Source organism: Aquarana catesbeiana, linkage group LG13, assembly GCF_042186555.1.
Source record: "Aquarana catesbeiana isolate 2022-GZ linkage group LG13, ASM4218655v1, whole genome shotgun sequence".
NCBI lineage: Eukaryota > Metazoa > Chordata > Amphibia > Anura > Ranidae > Aquarana > Aquarana catesbeiana.
Window position 1 is genome coordinate 205939217 of NC_133336.1, and position 21059 is coordinate 205960275.

Below are 21059 nucleotides of genomic sequence, written 5' to 3' on the forward strand. Positions count from 1 at the left end.
ATTTATATCTGTGCAGAAACCTGCACAGAGTCTCTGAAATTGCGGCCAAAATCAGGACTGACATGCGGGAGTAAAATCGTGCAAGTTAAGCTGAACTTGTGCGGCTTCATTCCCGCAGCTCAGTGTGAACCTGGGCTCAGGATCTTCCAACTCCATGAAGGCTGAACATGGAGGGGGAGGTTCGGCAGGGGAGGATGCAGCAAACAAATTACTTACCAACTGCAATCAACAGTTGGCCTGGAGCCGACCAAAACAGAACACCTTAGTTGGGGGAGGGGCTGTCTTTTATTTAGCTAGGAACAGGTGGTCCTGTGGGGCTCCAGAAGGGGTGTTAACCTGTGCTGATGTGAGGTGGGCCAGGAAATGAAAACGGAAAATTGTATACACACCTTTCCGTAATTTTCCTTTCCTGACGCCTTTCCATGGCAGCACACGCTGGGGTTGTGACTCCGCCCCCACAACCTGACAGGATTGGTTAGCTATAAGTTTGAAGGGGAGACACCCCGCTGCATTCTCTGTAAATATATCACCATAAAACGGGGTGGGAATCTGTGTGCTGCCATGGAAAGGCGTCAGGAAAGGAAAATTACGGAAAGGTGAGTATACAATTTTCCGTTTTCCTGACGCCTCCATGGCAGCACACACTGGGAAATAACTCGCCAGTCGGGTGGGTGCAAGAAAATAATATTTATTCCTTATAATGCGGAAGAATTGGCTCTAACAACTGATCTACCGAAGTCTGCCATAGCCAAATGAGCAGAATCTACTCTATAGTGAGAAATAAACATATGTCTGGAGGACCAAGTTGCTGCTTTGCAAATAGTCTCCGGTGAAACCCTGCAATACGCTGCCCAGGAGGTAGCCACTGCCCTGGTCGAGTGAGCCCTGATGCCTTCAGGAATTGCCATATGCCGCATGGAGTATGCCTTCTTGATGGACTTGACTAACCAGGAGGCGATAGTACGTGAAGTAGCCGCTTGACCTCGTCTGTTTCCATGTGGGATGACCATGAGGGTATCCGTCTTTCTAAAAGAATTCGTAGCCGTCAGGTAACTAATGATGGTAGTTTTAACATCCAGGGGATGAGGTTCACCCTGATCATTAGTGAAGGATGGTAAGACAATATCTTGGTTGTAATGGAAGGAAGTTGCTACCTTCGGGATGAAGTGGTCTGAAGGTCTTAGTACTACCTTATCAGGAAAGAATACCAAGTAAGGTTCTGATGCCATCAGTGCTTGGATCTCAGACACCCTCTTTGCTGATGTGATTGCAATGAGAAAGGATAGTTTTAGAGTCAGATCCCATAGAGATATTGATTCAGATGGAGTAAAAGGAGGATTGGTGAAGGCTTCAAGAACTATTGAGAGATCCCATGATGGAAAAACTGATTTCTTAGGAGGTTTGATTTTCAGGCAGGCTCTCAGGAATTGGATAACCAGCGGATGTAATGCCCATCTGGTGCCTGTTTTGGCCGACAAGGCAGATACTTGTACCTTAAGGGTACTTGAACTTAGACCTTTGTTGATTCCTGATTGGAGGAATTCTAGGATTTGAGAAGGTTCTGGAGCAATAGGATCCCATCCCTTCTGCTGCGCCATTCTAAAGAATTGGTTCCAAATTCTTGTATAGGTGGTGTTGGTGGTGCTCTTCCTGGCTTGCATCAAAGTCGATATTACTTCCTGTGAGCAGCCTTGTTCCCTTAACCTAACCCTTTCAACTTCCATGCTGTCAGATGTAGTTTCTCTGGAGCTGGATGTAGGAATTGGCCTTGAAATAGCAGATCCGGAGTTACCGGAAGGAGGATTGGAGGTTGAAGGCTGAGCTGCAATAGGGTCGTGAACCATGGTCTTCTCGGCCAAAGAGGGATTATCGCGATTACCGTGGCTGAAGATCTCCGAAGCCTGGACAGGAATCTCGCAATTAGCGGAGTTGGCGGGAATATGTACCCCAACTTGAAGTTCCAGGGGTGAATTAGACAATCTATCCCCTCGGCTGAAGGGAAAGATGCTCTGGACAGAAACCTCCGACACTTCGTATTCGCCGGAGTAGCTGCTAAGTCGATCTCTGGTACTCCCCATGTCTCCATAAGAAGAGAAAAGGCCTGGAGACTCAGGGACCATTCGTTGTTCGAAAGAGTTTCTCGACTCAGGTAATCGGCTAACATGTTCTGTGCCGCAGGAACATATATTGCTTTTAGATCTGCTAGGTGTGCCTGTGCCCATTCCAAGATAGGGCGGACTTCCTCCATCAATGTGAGACTCTTGGTACCCCCTTGCCTCTGGATGTAGGACACTGCCACCTTGTTGTCCATCCGAATAAGCACGTTCTTCCCTCTGAGGACTGGTGCAAATGCCATGAGGGCCTGGAAGGCTGCTCTGAGTTCCAGTATATTCGATACTAAATCCTGGCCCCGGAACTGCCATCGGCCCTGCGCTGCTTGATCTTGACAGTGAGCTCCCCAGCCGCTCTGACAGGCATCCGAGGTGACTATTATCAGATCTGGGGGAACTATCAGTTTGTATTTCCTGAGGTTGGTCAAGTGTGTCCACCACCACACTGATTGCTTCATTGGTCTGGAGATGGTAATGGTCTGACGCATCGATACTCCATCCCACTGCCTCAGAAAGGAGTTTTGGAGGATTCTCATGTGCCATTGTGACCATTGCACCATGGGCAGGGTTGCAGCCATAGACCCTAGCACACTTAAGCAGATTCTGGCTGGAAGATGCCTTGCTGATAGTAATCTCCACATCTTCTGTACTAGAGGCTGAATCTTCTCCTGAGGAAGTTGTACCATGTTCAATTGGGTGTTCAGATCTGCTCCCAAGAATAACATGTTTTGAGTGGGTTGTAAGCTGCTCTTTTTCCAGTTGACTAGCCAGCCGAAGTCTTGGAAAGTCGTGAGTAAGATCTTCTGATGGCATAGCAAGGTTTCTTGATCCTCTGCCAAGAGCAGGATGTCGTCCAAATAATGGTGGACTCGCAGACCCTTCTCCCTGAGGAATGCAACCAAGGGTAGAAGGACCTTGGTAAATGTCCTGGGAGCCGACGAGATGCCGAAAGGAAGGCACTGAAATTGGAAGTGGCTTTTGTTGATGGCAAATCGGAGGAATTTTTGAAAGGCGGGATGAATTGGAATATGTAGATAAGCGTCTGATAAATCTACTGAGAGCATCCTGTCGCCCAGGTTCACTGCCAGAAGTATAGACTGCAGACTCTCCATTTTGAAGGCCTCTGTTTTTATGTTCCTGTTGAGATTTTTTAAATCCAATACAGGACGTAAGTCTCCGGTCTTCTTCTTTACCAAAAATAGTGGGGAATAGAACCCCCTCCCCTTTTGGTCTGACGGAACTTCCAGTATTGCCCCTTTCTCCTTCAATTCCACTATATATTTTAATAGTAACTTCCTTTTGACTAGTGAAGATGGCAGTCTTGTTGATTGGAAGTGATTTTTTGGAATTTTGCCCATAAACTTCCACTTGTGTCCAAATTTGATCGTGGAAAGAGTTCACTGGTCCTCTATATGGCTTGACCAAATCTGTGCGAAGTCCTTGAGCCTGGCGCCCACCTGTACTGAGTGGGCAGGCGAACTTTCAAAAAGACTTCTGCTGCTCCCCTACCGGGGTAGGCTTGGACTTCTGCATCCTTAGGAAGGAAGGTCTTGTGTTCTTCCAGTCCCTTCTAAACTCCCTACCAGGACGGTAGGATCTAGCTTCCCTATATTTCTCAGGAAGGTTGCGCCTGAAGAAGGAACCCTTTTGGGCCTTGGGTCTTCTATCTGAGGGAATTAATCCCGACTTCCCTCCTGTTACCTTTGAAATAGCGGTGTCCAATTTAGACCCGAACAGGTTTGAGCCATCATATGGAATTCTGCACCAGTTTGTTTTGGATGCAGTATCGGCCATCCATGGTTTCAGCCACAAGGCCCTTCTTGCTGTGACTGAGGCTGGCATTGATCTCGCCGAGGATCTTATAACATCCACTGAGGCTTCTGCCACGAAGTCACCTGCCAACTTGATCTCCTGAAGAGAAGATATTATTTTATCTATTTCAGTACCGTCTTGCAGATCCTTCTCCACCTTGGTTGCCCAACCTGCATGCGCCCCCAGCAGTGGAGTATGCTTTCTTCAATTCTAGATCCAATTTCCGATCCAGAACATCCCGAAAGGAAACTGCGTCTTCAATAGGCAGAGTGACATGCCGTGCAAGACGCATCAAGGAGGAGTCGACTACTGGAGCGTTCATCAATGTTTTGACTTTTGACTCCTTCAGAGGATACATTTTTGTCAGTCTGTTGGTGAGACTGGCCCGCTTATCAGATCTTTCCCACTCATCTTTAATTAGATCCTCCAGTTCACCTATAAAAGGGAAATTCTCTGGTTCTTTCCTTAAATTTGGGAAATATTTCCGGACTTTCTGCGGTTCCTCTTTATCTTCTTCCCAGCCTATCGCTTCTTTGACTGACTTTGCGAAAGGCTGTACCAGGGAAAAATCAAAACCTGCTGACATGTCCTGGTCCTCATCTCCTGAGGAGGGTTCTGATGCCTGGGGTTGGCGGTCATCCGCCACCGATGTGCTAGGCGTAGGCCTATCGATTAGTGGTGCTGTTGTCTCCCTTATGGATTCCCGCACAGATTCTCTTATGAGCTCCGTAGCCATTGCTGCGTCTAGCTCTTTGTCCTTTGCTGCTTCATTGAAGCAGGATCTGCAGACTAGCTTATCTGGCAAGGCTGGTGCGCCGCATACCCAGCAAGCGTTTGCTGCAGGACGGGTGTGGCGGCTTTGGCGGTGCGATGAAGGTGACCGTCTGCGGTGTGACCGACTGTGACGGGAGCGGCTGCGTCTTGAGCGGCTGTGACGTGAGCGGCTATGTCTTCGGTGGCGAGAAGAGGATCTTGAGCGGCTTCTGCGGGACTTCTTGCTTGACCCATGACTTGATCTCCTCTCACGCCTGGAACTTGCGGCTCTTGACCTGGTGGGGCTGCCAAAAACGCAGCGTTAGTGGTTGGCTCTCTTTTTTCTCTCCCCTTCTTCAATACTTACCAATGACGAATAGCCCCTTACCTCGTTTGCTGATGGTGGTCTGCGCGGGCAGTGGTCTCCATAGTGATAGTAGACAGTGTAGACTGAAGGAAAATAAGAGAAAGGAAAAAAATTTTTTTTTTTTTTTAAATCTTACTCTTTCTTTTATTTATTTATTTTTTTTTTAAAAAGGCTAAATCGAATAAATTGACTTACCTGGTCTTGTTGAGTCGTTTTCTGGCAAAGCAGTTGAACGCCGGTGAACATTCAGGTATTTGTGATACTGCTCAGCAAAAACACTGAAATGCCTGTGTTTTTAAATCTGCTGCCGCCGTCGCGGCAAAATGACGCTCCCGCGCATGCGCAGAGCCTCCCGAGCGCCTCGGCGCCATCTTGGAGAAGGGCATTACCTTCCCAAGGCAGAACTAGGCCCTGAGGCCAATTGCAGAGTGGAGGAGGCGGCCTCGGCGGCCATGACGGTTCCTACAGCGGTGGACAGCAAGTGCCAGCAAGCCCCCTAAGCAGAAGAAACACCATAAGCAAGCTACAGGCAAGGTACAGGCAAAAAGGAAAAGGAGACCACTGCAAAAATATGAAGCTTCTTTAAAGCTTACTGTGCCAGATGTCCAGATGCCCCCTGAGACCACCAGACCGGGGGTTCCCTCCATAGAAGCTCCTTTAGAGACTGTACAGGAGGGACTTCCAAACAGGAGAGGCTTGAACCTGCTGGGGTGAGTGCGGTAAGAGGCTTTTTTCTTTATCTTGACAACAGGAGCAAGCTGCTTATCCCAATCTGTCAGGTGAGAATAAAATGAGAATGCAGCGGGGTGTCTCCCCTTCAAACTTATAGCTAACCAATCCTGTCAGGTTGTGGGGGCGGAGTCACAACCCCAGCGTGTGCTGCCATGGAGGCGTCAGGAAAATGTCTTTACAGCCACTTTGAAGTATATTATCACTTCCACTGTCACATTTTGTATCTCCCAAAAAAAGAGACTCTGGCAATAAAAGTTGGTGGGTTAATTTTTTTAATGTCACATGATATTAGTCTAACAAGTTTATAAAATGCACATTTTCAGTAAAAAAAAGATTTTTAGTGAACACAAATACAATATATTGCTCATTGTTAAGTTTGTGGTTATGACATCCAATAGGGTGAAGCCTTAAAGTTGCTCTCCAGCCTAATTTTCACTTGAACTGGTTTGTTTGGACCAAGTTGGCCCAAATGAACTTTCTCCTACACTAGCAGGTACAGTAGGTGACCGCGATATTGTGTCAATCTCGCCGCATTTATCGATGAGATTTGACACCTGCAAGCCCCGTCGCGGGAGCCAGCGCCGAGATGGCTCACTTTTCGGGAAAGGAAAACTTTTTTTTCCTTTCGTGATGAGTGACAGGCAGTGCTGACAGCTGTCTGGTATGAATCCTGAGGGGGTTTTAAATGAAAAAAACAGCGTAGGTTCCCCCCCCAGGGGCATACCAGACCCTTAAGTCTGGTATGGATTATAAGGGGAACCCCCTACACCGAAAAATCGGCGTGGGGGTCCCCCCAAAATCCATACCAGACCCTTATCCGAGCACGCAGCCCGGCCAGCCAGGAAAGGGGGTGGGGACGAGCGAGCGCCCCCCCCCTCCTGAGCCATACCAGGCCGCATGCCCTCAACGCTCTCTCCGGCAGGAACTCTTTGTGGGAGCTGAGGAGCCATTTATATAGGCGGTGACCCTGCCCCCTTGTGACGTCAAGGTCCCAGCATGCGCAGGGACTCTGGGGTCATGCCCCCTTATTACTCGAGAGTCCCTGCGCATGCTGGGACTGTGACGTCACAAGGGGGCGGGGTCACCGCCTATATAAATGGCTCCGCAGCTCGCACAAAGCATTCCTGCTGGAGAGAGCGTCGTGTCAACATCGGAAGAAGAGAAGAAGAGAAGAAGCGACGAGACAGCGGCGAGACAGCGGCGACAAGACAGCAGCAGCAGACCGGGCCCCCGCTGGCAAAAGAGCTGGAAGAAGATAGCGGCCCGGGAGAAGTGGCGGAACACCGGGAGAAGTCGGAAGAAGACCCCCCCGAAGTCTGAAGAAGATCCCGGAGCTGCCTAATAAATTACTCTTAAAACCTGTGTAGTGTGTTGTTTTTTTATTGACACTTTTCCCTAGGTGAATGGGTAGGGGTACCATGTACCCCATACTCATTCACATAGGGTGGGGGGCCAGGATCTGGAGGCCCTCTTATAAAGGGGGCTCCCAGATTCCGATAAGCCCTCCACCCGCAGACCCTGACAACCAACAGCCAGGGTTGTCGGGAAGAGGCCCTTGTCCTCATCAACATGGGGACAAGGTGCTTTGGGGTGGGGGGGCCCACAGGGCGCTGCCCCTCCCCCAAGGCTCCCACCCCCCATGTTGAGGGCATGCAGCCTGGTACGGCTTAGGAGGGGGGTGCTCGCTCATCCCCACCCCCTTTCCTGGCCGGCCGGGCTGCGTGCTCGGATAAGGGTCTGGTATGGGTTTTGGGGGGACCCCCACGCCAATTTTTTGGCGTAGGGGTTCCCTTTACAATCCTTACCACACCTAGGGGCCTGGTATGCCCCTGGGGGGAACCCACGCCAGTTTTTTTCATTTAAAATTTGGCGTGGTGTTCCCCCTCAGGATTCATACCAGACAGCTGTCAGCACTGCCTGTCACTCATCGTGAAAGGAAAAAAAAGTTTTCCTTTCCCAATGAGTGAGCCAGCGCGACATGCACAGTAACCTGACGCTGAGAACCAGCGCGATGGTATCGCGCTGGAAACACAATCTTGCGGTCAGGTACTGTACATCCGCTGGGCATGCTGTATAAACTGTACACAGGCTATGGGACAAGAACATCATCCACCCAACTCTCCACTTCAGCCAATCAAAGTAAGCTGTGTATTCATTCAAAGAATACAAAGTTGCTTATGAATAGCTGAGCACCCCTTAGCACTCAGCCTGACTCAATTGTGTCCAATGTGTGATACATGGTGTCCATATCTCACAGACAGAATGAACTGCTGTTTATTGTATGTACCTTGTTTATACAGTGCTTCCAGTGGGTGCATCTGTTAGTGTATGAAATGGTTTGGTTGGACCAGCTTGGCCCAAATCAACTAGTTAAGGTGAAAGAAAAGCTAGAGATCAGCTTTAAAAGGTTAAAGTGGAGTTTCACCCAAAAGTGGAACTTTCGCTCATTGTACTCCTCCCCCCTCCGGTGCCACATTTGGCACCTTTTGGGGGGAGGGGGGACAGCATACCTATCTTTCACAGGTATGGTTTTCCCACTTCCAGGAGCCTTAGTGTGGATATTGATGTCACGGCTAGGGCTCCCTCCTCCTCCCACAGCGACCGGGCCAGTAGGAGAAAGGAGTGGAGCCACGAGCATGCGCAGCCAAAAGACTACACTGCCGGGTTCCCTAACTCGCAATGGAGGCGGATTTCACCCGACAGCTGATGGAAACATCAGCTGTGGTGCCGACATCGCTGGACCTAAGGACAGGTAAGTGTCCAATTATTAAAAGTCAGCAGCTGCAGTATGTGTGTAGTATGTGTGCAGTATGTGTGTAGTATGTGTGTAGTCGGTGTGCAGTATGTGTGTAGTATGTGTGTGGTATATGTGTAGTAGGTGTGCAGTATGTGTGTAGTATGTGTGCAGTATGTGTGCAGTATGTGTGCAGTAGGTGTGTAGTAGGTGTGCAGTATGTGTGTAGTATGTATGTAGTATGTGTGCAGTATGTGTGCAGTATGTGTGCAGTATGTGTGTAGTATGTGTGCAGTATGTGTGTAGTATGTGTGCAGTATATGTACAGTATGTGTGCAGTATGTGTGTAGTATGTGTGCAGTATGTGTGTAGTATGTGTGTAGTATGTGTGTAGTATGTATATAGTATGTGTACAGTATGTGTGTAGTATGTGTGCAGTATGTGTGCAGTATGTGTGTAGTATGTATGTAGTATGTGTGCAGTATGTGTGTAGTATGTGTGCAGTATATGTACAGTATGTGTGCAGTATGTGTGCAGTATGTGTGCAGTATGTGTGTAGTATGTGTGTAGTATGTATGTAGTATGTGTACAGTATGTGTGTAGTATGTGTGCAGTATGTGTGCAGTATGTGTGTAGTATGTATGTAGTATGTGTGCAGTATGTGTGTAGTATGTGTGCAGTATATGTACAGTATGTGTGCAGTATATGTGCAGTATGTGTGCAGTATATGTGCAGTATGTGTGCAGTATGTGTGCAGTATGTGTGCAGTATGTGTAGTATGTGTGCAGTAAATGTGCAGTATGTGTGTAGTATGTGTGCAGTACATGTGCAGTATGTGTGTAGTATGTGTGTAGTATGTGTGCAGTATGTGTAGTATGTGTGTAGTATGTGCAGTATTTGTGTAGTATGTGTGCAGTGTGTGTGCAGTATGTGCAGCGGTGGGTGGACCTCCGCTTTAAAGAGGAGCTCCACCTAAAAAAAATATTAAAAGCCAGCAGCTACAAATACTGCAGCTGCTGACTTTTAATAAATGGACACTTACCTGTCCTGGAGTCCAGTGATGTCAGCAGCCGAAGCTGATCAATCACTCGGCTCTCAGCTGCTGCCACTGCCATTCTCTGTAAGGGAATCAGGAAGTGAAGCATTGCGGCTTCACTTCCCGGTTCCTTACTGTGCATGCGTGAATCGCGCTGAGCATCCTAAGTGGTCCCCGCTATCTCCTGGGACCTGTGTGTTTCCCAGGAAACAGCGGGGGGCGCGGGAAGGGGTGTGACTCCCACGGGAGTCTTTTCCAGGAAGTGTAGTAGACAGGTATCTGCACCCCCCTCCCCCCTGAAAGGTGCCAATTGTGGCACCGGAGGGGGGGAATCAGATGAGCGGAAGTTCCACTTTTGGGTGGACCTCCGGTTTAAGTTCAAAGAAAAGAAAACAAGCCAAGCAGGCTTCTAAAGAGGCTTCAATATGGAACTCACAGCGGCATAGATATAAAGTTTATTCATAGAAAAGAGACACAATTCTAATAATGTATGGCTATTAGCCACAATAACACTTTTATTGTGACAACGTTGTCATGATTTTTTAATATTGGTGAAGGTTTTACTGTTATTGTGGCTAATAGCCATACATTATTGGAATTGTGTCTCCTTTCTATGAATAAACTTTGTATCTATGCCGCTGTGAGTTCCATATTGAAGCACCTTTACAAGGCTGCTTGACTTGTTTTCTTTTCTTTGCATATTCTATTTGGCTTTGGGAATTCCAACCTACTAAGTTGAGTCGGTAAAATAAATCCCATCTAAACTTTCAGTGTTGATATTTTCCCTATTTTATCATGTAATTTTAAAGGTTAAGTTCAATTTTTCTACAGAATAGTCTATGCGGTCATGGGCTCCAGTACATAATAAAAAGCCTTGCAGCTTTGTAAAACATTTATTATAATTATTGTCCTTCCTGTAGGCCATTTGGATCCCTCCAGAAACCGGGCTGAATACCTTCCAGTTATCAAACCCCATGTCCTGGCTTGTTGCTAGGATGCAAAAACTGTTGGATTTGCTCCTGTAATGCTATTATGCTAATAATTTTCACATCCTAACATAGCAGGATGTGGGGGTTACTAACTGGGAGTTTTCAGTGAAACCTTTGGGGGGACCCCAATGGCTTATAGACATGACAATAAAGCTCATGAACATTTTATAAAGGTGCACAGTTCTATAATAACTACTGGGATCCCATGACTGCATAGACTATTTTCTGGAAAAGGGGAACTTACCCTGCTACAGAGAAAGGGGGGGGTAATGTGGTCACATGGTTTACAGTCCACAAAAAGACATTAGTAGAAAAATCACACATTCCAAACTGATAAGGAGGATTTGTATGGTAATATATACAAGAGCAAATCTACCAAAGAGAAAGAGAGATCAATAATAGTGGAGAGGAGTGCTATAAATATGTACTGTGTTTATCACTGATAATGGAGTTACATTTGGGATAATTAGTATCAATCATTAATTTATCACATTGTTGTCTGAAAACACAAAGTCCTGTTACCTGTCTGTGTGATCTCATCCAGAACGGCCAATAAATTAGGATGACGATGATCTTTCTGTAGTTCATAGAGACATTTCCAGAGTCCAATCACAGCTTCTCTTCCCTGATCCCGAATATCTTGTAACAAGGTGTGAGAGAAGGAAGACGGGTCTTTTGCCATTGATCGGTATTCCTGGAAAATAGATCTTATTATTGTTCCATATCTGCAGGTAAAATGTAACTTCAATTTTTTTAGTTAAATACATAAAAAACATTCTGGGTGCTTTGAACACTCCATTCAGAAAAGAAAACATTGTCACCAGGAAGTTATACTGAGTGCTGCTGACACATGCCTGAACTCTGCCTGACTTTTGTGTGCTTTTGCTTTTAGTAATAGGACACTACCAGAGCTGCAGGCAAGAGAAAGACAACAAATCTGATTTGTACTATTAACCTTGGCTTCAATCTTTACAACTTTGGCATCCAGTGCAGACACTCCCACTGTCAGCCTGATCTAAAATATCAGTTGGTGTGCAGGGGATGATAGGAATTTAAAATAAAAGAGATTTGTGGAATTTCACACAAGACATTTAAAAAACATGATTGTTTTTCAATAAGAGGTCTAATGAGAACTTTTAAGGTTTATCTGTTTAGTGCTCTTCTTGAAGAATATTACTCTGAAGTACAGACTATGAAGCACATGATTAGTTTCCTCCAGTGGTTCTTCAGACGTCTCATTTTTTCACTTTTATACTGCAACTCTAATTCATGTTATTGCTGTTCACTTCTGAGACCCCCCTGTACATCAGAACTATACCTCTCCGATCTGTAGGGAGGGTGAACTTTGTTGACTGGAGAGTTCTAGATATGACTCGGCATAGGCTATGCCTGACCTCTGCGGACATACCACTGCTTCCACACAGATTGGAGGGGTACTTGTCTGCAGACAAATGTGCAAAGAAAGGTTGTTGTAGAGGGGCTACATCTGCGGTATAAACAAATATGAACAGTAAGGCTGTGCATACTTATTATATTTAATAAAATCGCATTCAAGGGGGCGTGGCCTGGACGGTGACCAAGACGGCAGCATAAGGAGAGAGCTCCTGCGATCCGGGGACTGAAAAGTGCTTTTTAGGGGAGCCTACACCCCATAACCGCCATGAACAGATCCACCCAAAGCTCCTCTACATCCCGAGCTGTAAACGACTCAGGTATGCAGCTCAGCAGAAATATACCGGAGCTGTTCCGGACCCAACGCATGGCCGCACATGCGGCCTCTCAGGCCCCATCTCAGGCCTCGCCTAACATGGAACCCGACACACTGAATCCAGGGGCTTCTGGTATTAATACAGGGCGATCCCAACCCCCAAGCTTACTGGACCTAGAAACAGTTGCTGCGGATATTAAAAACACCGTTACAATGGCTATTGCTGATCTCAAAACTGAAATCTACACGGTGGCACATCGGATACATGAGGTGGAACAAGTCACTCAGACTCACGCTGCCGCCATCAGGCAGGTGCAATCCACTTTTGACTCCCACCTTTCTCAACTTCTGGATTTTCACAGACATGTTGAAGACCTCGACAACCGCGGTCGGAGGCACAACATAAGAGTGCAGGGACTCACTGAAAATATCGATCCAGGCGCTCTGCAACAATCTATATGTACAATCTTTAATGATCTGATCGACCGCCCAGCTGACTCCCCCATAGACATGGAGACAGCCCATCGGGCCTTGCGACCGCTACCCCTGGAAAATGAACCACCAAGGGATGTTATTTGCTGCATAGTAAATTTCCCACTCAAGGAAGAAATTCTTCGTAAGGCCAGAGAGAAAGGCCGTATTCTCTACAATGGCGGGGAAGTCAAGTTATTTCAGGACTTATCCCAGATAACATTGCAGAACAGGCGAGCCCTTCGCCCCCTGCTGGAACTTTTACGTGTCAGAAACATACAGTATCAATGGAAATTCCCGTTTGGTCTTTCAGCATCCACTAGAGGTCGATCCGCATTACTCCGCACACCAGACCTGCTAGGGTTTTGTGAGCAACTTGACATCCCCCACGTCGAGCTTCCGGATTGGTACGCTCCATACTTCCCCTCTGAACCCTGGCGTCCGGTCTCTCTCCATCCATCGCCAAAGACCCAAAGGCACAGATCCCGCAGAAACAGAGCCGATCAATCTTCTCCGGGCAACCGGATGTCTCGCCGGTATCAACATCAACGGAGCCCGGATTCTCCGTCCACACCATCCAGGAGAAGAGATCGTATGGTGAGCTAAATCCTCTTACTTCTTTCTTACCTGCCAGATGTCTCCATACCCGCATCTCAGTTGCACAGCCCAGTCAAGCGGACTTTGCACCGACACCAAGGCTACAGTTACCATGTCTCCTGGGGACCATCTCCCGCACCACTCCTTGCTACATGCAAAGCGCGGCTTTATACATGCACCGAAGCGAATACCAACTCCTTCAAACAGGATTTCTACACCACCTTCTAAGAAACTTCTTACTCCCAGATGAGAAAAGTAAACCCCTTATTTTTGGACTTGATAACCCTCGTTTCTTCTTGCTCCCCCTTGCTGGACCTTTTTTTTTTTCTGTGTGCTTTCCACCTGTACGTGGCCTAGGATCCTTTTCCATCCCTGTACCCTTCGCACTCAGAAAAGCCCTCTGGCAAATAGTAGTACCCCGGGTTCAGACATGCCACATGTCGGTCATGGGTTTTTTTATTTTTTTTTTCCTTAGGTTATCATAGATACATGAGCATTATATTTGTATTTGTTTTATTGTGTTCGTCTTTGTTGGCCTGGGTTGTCAGTCGGAACCTCCCTTGAATTGCAATTGAAAATGAAGAGGTAATCTTCATACACTCAACCACTACTTCCTCAGGTAGATGGTACCTACATCTCTTGGGTCTCCTATCCTCCCCTGACACCCCGGGCCCTCAAACAAACGAAAACATAATTTTGTGACTTCAATCGGCCTCCCCTGAATGCATGTATTTTCCCCTTTTTTTTTTTTTTTGCATTGAGAAGTCGCACTCAGTGGAGGCACTTGGCAGGATTTTCTGCGATACTTTCTGTGATATCTTTAGGATATCTCTGTGTTACTCGACATGTTCAAATTATGGTGTCCAGTTCCTCAGGACACTCCGGTTCTTAGTTTTTTTTTTTCTTTTTTTTTTTATGCTTCCCTTTTACACGCTGGTTAAAATGTTTCTATTGCACTTTAGATAGGCTCCCCACTGTACTCACCATATCCTAAACACGGTTCAATTTTCTCTCCCCGAATCACAACTTACCCGTGGTTTCAGTCCTCGTTCACGTTCCCGCACAGCGGTTCCACTGGGATTTTCTCTGAACCTCCAGGCTTTTCCTCTTCTTAGGTGACGTGGCCAAATTACCACCACCTCTGGTTGAACTACTACCCTCCTGCTCCTCCTTTTTCTTTTCCTCCTCGTTCTCACCTTTCCTCTTTTTATCCTTCCTAATTTCTTCTATGCTCCTCTCTTCTTCTTCACTTTCTTCTCCCCTTTCTCTCCCCCATCTTTTGTTCCCACTCTAGGCTCTCTTCCCCCTCCCCCTTTTTTTTCTCCCTCCCTCGCTGGTATATACCTTTCGTGTCCTTCTCCTACCCTCCTTTGCTTTTTTTTTTTTTTTTCTTTTTTGGTTCTCCTCTTTTGTTCCTTTTGACTGGGTCCGCCCCTGTCCCTCTTAGTGGTGCTCTTTGATTATCCATCCCGTTTTGTGTGTGACATCCCTTAGAAGAGGTGACACCGCCACCTCGCAGCACTTTAACAAAGAAAGCCTTGCAGCCTCTGACCCAAGCCATGTCCTCCCTGACCTTGAAGTGCCTTTCACTAAACGTGAAGGGCCTTAATTTACCAGAAAAAAGATCACAAGTCTTATCTTCCCTCACTAAACACAAAGTCCATTTCATATTCCTCCAAGAGACACACTTCCGTTCTGATGCCGTCCCCAAACTGTCCAACCACATCTACCGAACAGCGCTCCACTCCACCAACCCTGTCTCCAAAACAAAGGGGGTATCCATCCTTATATCGAAAAATGCTAATTTTCAGCTCTCTGACTCACTTGTAGACCCAGAAGGTAGGTACATCTTTATTAAGGGATCTTATGCCTCTAAGCCGATCACATTGGCCAATATCTATTGCCCTAATGAACACCAAATTTCTTTCTTTAAAAAGACGTGTGACCTTCTGGCTACTTTCCAAACAGATATAGTACTTCTAGGAGGGGACTTTAATGTCCCATTGAATAACTTACTGGATTCCTCTACAGGTACCTCTACCCTGACCTACAAAGCGTTACGCGAGATTAACCTACAGCTTCAATCTCTAACTTTGCACGACACCTGGCGCACTTTGTTCCCTTCAGATAAGGAGTATACCTTTTTTTCAGCGCCGCACCAAAAATACTCCAGAATTGATTACTTCTTTCTCTCTCAGTCAGACCTCCCATTCCTTCTACAGTCCACTGTTGAACTGATGTTTCTGTCGGACCACCACCCGATCTCAGTGACCCTGACCTTCCCTGAATCCAGCTCCAGGACCAAGTCTTGGCGCTTAAATCTCTCCCTTTTCAAAGATCCTGCAGCAATTGACCATATTCGCACGAGGATCCAGCAATACTTCACGGAAAACTCCAGTCCGGAGATTTCCTCAATCTCCCTGTGGGAAGCACATAAGTGCGTGATTCGAGGTGAACTCATTGCCCTAGCCACAAAAGCTAAAAAACAACATCAGTCCTACATAAACTCCCTCATCAAGAAAATCAGTTCCCTCGAGACTACACACAAACGTACCCATGCGCAAACTACCCTACAGGAATTAATATATACTCGTTCCTTACTCCTAGAGGAGGAGCTAGGCAAACGCTCACGAAGACGCTACATTCTTGGCCAGAGGATTTTTTATGAACAGGGTAACAAATGTGGACGCCTACTAGCACGCGCGGTCCAAAAATCCAAACTCTCCTCCACAATTCACCATATACAGGACCCTGGGGGAACTCTTCTGGTCAAGAATGAAGACATCACTGGGGCATTTGAAAAATTCTATTCTAAATTATACAATTTACAGTCCATCGGCACTACACGAGCCAAAACCCTCACATGCCCTGCTTTAATCAAAGAATTCCTATCCAAATATAGCCCGAAGCCAATATCTCCTCAACAATCCCGAGATTTGGAGGACCCTTTTTCAGCACCTGAAATAGTCTTAGCCATGAAGCAAATGAAAACGGGTAAAGCCCCGGGCCCAGATGGGTTCTCCCTTCAATATTATACGGCCTTCACGGATTTATTAGTTCCCAAACTCCTTGATACATATAACGCCTTATCTAACCCCCAGGTAAAACCTGACAGAATGCTTGCAGCTCACATAGCAGTAATACCTAAAGAGGGCAAGGACCCCTCCACAGTAGCTAACTATCGACCGATATCACTCCTGAATGTTGATATCAAAATCTACGCAAAAGTATTAGCTAATAGAATTCTTCCCCTGGTACCCGACCTTATCTCGTTAGATCAGGTTGGTTTTGTTCCTGGCCGTGAGGCGAGGGACAAGACCATCCGCACACTGAACTTGCATCATTGGATCACTTTTTCCAAAACACAAGGATTCCTTCTTTCCCTGGACGCTGAGAAGGCGTTCGACAGAGTGGCCTGGGATTATATGCAGGAGGTACTCGCTGCTGTAGGTTTGGGGACCCGCATGCTATCATATATCATGGCGCTTTACACAAACCCCTCCGCAGCTGTATCAATGGCCACCTGTCGAGCGCCTTTCCTATCAGTAACGGCACCCGTCAGGGGTGTCCACTTTCACCTATAATTTATATCTTAACCCTGGAACCCTTCCTTAACAGACTGAGAGAAAATTCAAACATCCAAGGAGTCACAGTAAAGAACAGAGAGTTTAAGGTAACAGCTTTTGCTGATGACATCCTGCTCTCTCTACAATCACCCATTGTATCCCTGCCCAATCTCCTTAAGGACATTGAATACTTTAGCAACTTATCTAACCTCAAAATCAACTATGCCAACTCTCAAGCACTGAATATCTCCCTCCCATCCCAGGTAGTGTCACTTTGCCAAATGTCTTTCCCTTTTCGTTAGGAGCAAGAAACATTTACTTACCTCGGCATTCGAGTTCCCACTCGTCTGTCTGAACTATACTCGAAAAACTTTCACCCGGCCCTTCTCCAGACCCAAAAACACCTAAAAGAATGGAGTAGTTTAAACATATCTTGGTTTGGCCGCGCGGCCCTGATTAAAATGATTATCCTACCTCGTCTTCTCTATATAATGCAATCAATTCCCATTTCTTTACCACAAACCTTTTTTAATTCCTACCGGAAAGCCTGTTCTGCTTTTCTGTGGAGGGATTCTTCGCCTCAAATTAAATTTACCAGACTTATATTACCCAAACTCAGAGGAGGAATAGGCTTACCAGACCTTCATAAATACCACAAGGCATGTCTCTTCACGAGGATCGCTGATTGGAACATCCATGCACATAAAAAATCATGGGTCTTCCTAGAGAAATCATTCTCGTCAGGACCTCTACACCTCCTCCCATGGATATCCTCCAAGAATTGGCCCCACAATCTCTTAGCTCATCCGCTTATCTTCCCTACACTCCTGGCTTCCAAAAAGAGCTTGACACACGGTTTATTTACTCCTCTACCGAGCCCCTTAACCTCTCTACGGGGAAATCCTGATTTCCCACCAGGGACCTCTGAGAACTTTCTGTGTCAGGAATGGCCTTTCGAGGACGTCCTCGCTCTACAATTTTATTCTAATGACAGACCCTTATCCTTTGAATCCCTACAATCTATCTCTAGGACATCTTCTTTATCATTCTGGACATACAGACAGATTAGACATTTTCTTACAACCCATGCTAATCAATCTGTTTGGACACGACAACTCACGCCCTTTGAGTCCTTGTGCCACCGTAAAACACTGCAAAGACACCTAATCTCCTTTCTTTTATTTCCCTTCTCTTAGAATCCCCGGCACAGGCTATTGCTCCCTCATTAAATTCATGGAATAGAGATCTCCAAACCCCCCTATCCTAAGAAGATTGGAAAATAGTATATGAATACGCCCACAAAGGCTCGCTGAATGTGGCCATCCAAGAAAATAGTTATAAAGTAATCACCAAGTGGTATAGAACCCCTTCGCGTCTTCATAAATTTTCAGCTAGCATTCCTGACACTTGCTGGAGATGTGGCTCTGGTGTGGGAACAATGCTCCATATATGGTGGGGTTGAAGAAATATCCAACCCTTCTGGAAGGAGGTTCATAGCCTCATTGCGCACATAACGACCTACACCTTAGACTATTCTCCATCCCAATTTCTCTTACACCACACAACATTACCCAAAAAGGCCTATTACAAATCTCTGGCCATGCATATGGTGAATGCCGCCAGACTTTGTATACCCAAGCATTGGAGGTCAACTGTCACCCCAACAATCAGGGAGTGGTTTGCACGGCTTTCCTCTATAAAAGAAATGGAAGAACTGATCTATACTTCGCAAGATAGGATACATAAATTCTCGGCGACATGGGCCTGCTGGTCCCATTTCATTACCACTGATCGCTACCTTTAGTATGTACACTAGGACTGTCTGGGAAAATACAGAACTGCCTCCCAGACTGAGGTGGGAGGAGGGACAGGTGCGGACCCACTCGTTTCCTCATCTCCCCCTTATGTCCCACCCCCCCTTTTTTTTTATATATCTTTGTTTTATTTTTCCCCTCTCCTCTCCCCCTCTTGCCTTACCCTCTACCCCAATTTCCCCCTTCTTCTTTTATTCCTCTATTCTTCTCTCTTGCTATATTCTCTACATGGAGGGATACCCTGTCTGTGTCCGGTTGGGATACACTGAACATTACTGATTGAACACGTTTGAGATATTGTACCTTCTCTCGCCTTTCAACTTGGTGAGGGGAGGGATGGGGGGAGGGGACAATAGAAAGTACGATCCTCCGCCCTTCTCCGCAAATTTACACCTATATGATTCGATTGTGTTCATTTTCTGTTAATATGCTTTATACTGTATCATGACATAGATACCCTCCATGTTATTCTATCGACTGCTGTCTCAAGACAAAATTCTTGTTTTGTATGTTTTATTCTTTAAATACGAAATAAAAAAATTTTTTGTGGAAAAAAAAAAAAAAAATCGCATTCAAAACGCTGCGATATCAAAGGTATAAAAAAGCCTTTGATCTGGTAAAAATATATCCTCTACACCATGGTAATAATAATGTATAAAATATATAGTGAAAAATATATAAAATTACACATGCTTAATAGCTGCAAGCAGTAAACATGTCTCATAAACCATAATATAATTCTCAGGGGGGTGACAAAATTCCCTTGTATCGACACATGTAGGGGAAGGGGACAGGACAGCACACTTAGCAGATCAGCTGTTAGGAACGATCAGCATATACCATCCCGTTATCATCCGGTTTCAACCATTCATTATTTTCCTAATGTAGAATGGCGCACTGAAGCGCCTGGATATTGTGAGTACCCTGTGTGGGACCTGTTTATTTTTGGTTCAATAAATTGCATAAACATACTACGTTATGAGATCCTTTTTTCATTGATTTACTGAGGCACATTGGCGATTTATTCAGGATCCTGGATGCACTGTTGAACCCTGTAGTGGTTCCAAAGCGTGTATTGACCAAGCTTAACAGCAAGGTTACACACCTTAAGGTGAGCCTTCATTACATGGGGGGAGCACCTGAGTAAGAACAGTGTCTGATTATCGCATCACTTTCACACCATACTGAATCGCATGGAGTGTGGAGCACCTGTAAATTGGATCAATTTGAACTTTGCACAGTGCACTTAAGCACTTTTATAATTCCAGTATTTGGATTTTTTTACATTTCCACAGACTTATTTGCTTTATAAAAAAAAAAAAATATCACTATATGAATGCACATTGTCACTTTATTATTTGGTTATTAAGCACGTGTCATTTTATACAGTTTTCATTATATATTGTATACATTATTATTACCACAGTGTAGATCAGGGATATGCAATTAGCGGACCTCCAGCTGTTGCAGGACTACAAGTCCCATGAGGCATAGCAAGACTCCGACAGCCACAAGCATGACACCCAGAGGCAGAGGCATGATGGGATTTGTAGTTTTGGAACAGCTGGAGGTCCGCTAATTGCATATTCCTGGTGCGGAGGATATATTTTTACCAGTTCAGAGGCTTTTTTTATACTTTTGATAGCGCAGCGTTTTTAATGCGACTTTAGTACTTTTACATGGTTTATGAGACATGTTTATCGCTTGCAGCTGATTCAAAGGGAATTTATTGGTTTATTATTGTTAGTGGAGGCTCACAGGACGTTCTATATAATTTTATTATATTTATTTACAGCATTTGATAGGATGGTCCACCTCCCAATGGTCACTTAAAGTGGTTGTATACCCGCACAAAAAAAAACCTGTAAGGCAAAGGCATAAGGAAATACTTACCTTAGAATGAGGCATCGGCAGCCTTTCCCGGTCACTGCTGAGGGAGCTGACATTTTTCCCTCGGCGTGTCTTCCGGGTTCGCAGCTCTGGCGCTGTGAGTGCCCAGAGCTGCAATGTCGTCACTCCAGCACATGCATGCTGGAGACTTCTTTCTGGCAAGGTATGGCAGCGTCCGCCGGACCTTCACAGCGCATGCAGTGGCATGCATGCAAAGTGAATATCTCCTAAACTGTATAGGTTTAGGAGAAAATATTTATTTATTTATTTTTAACAATCAAAGGTGCTTTATTGTTGTCATATCGGGCAAACAAAACATACAGATTGACATAAAACAAAACAGAGATTGTTGATCATAGACATTAGCATGACCTATGAAGGACATACCTCAGTCTTCCAAGCTACCCCTTATCATAATTAAAATACTCCCACAAATGACGTGACAAGGTGTTGGAGTAAATGGCCTTGCCGGCCTTTTA

At 45.8% G+C, this 21059-nt stretch overlaps 1 protein-coding gene across 1 annotated transcript in view; it reads right to left on the reverse strand.

Moving 5' to 3' along the window:
• The window catches only part of LOC141117755 (NACHT, LRR and PYD domains-containing protein 3-like), a 646257-nt gene that overhangs the window by 429648 nt on the left and 195550 nt on the right, over positions 1-21059 (reverse strand). The window contains exon 6 of the mRNA XM_073610770.1: positions 11057-11228. Coding sequence (XP_073466871.1) covers positions 11057-11228 — 172 coding nt within the window. The remainder of the gene's footprint in view (positions 1-11056; positions 11229-21059) is intronic.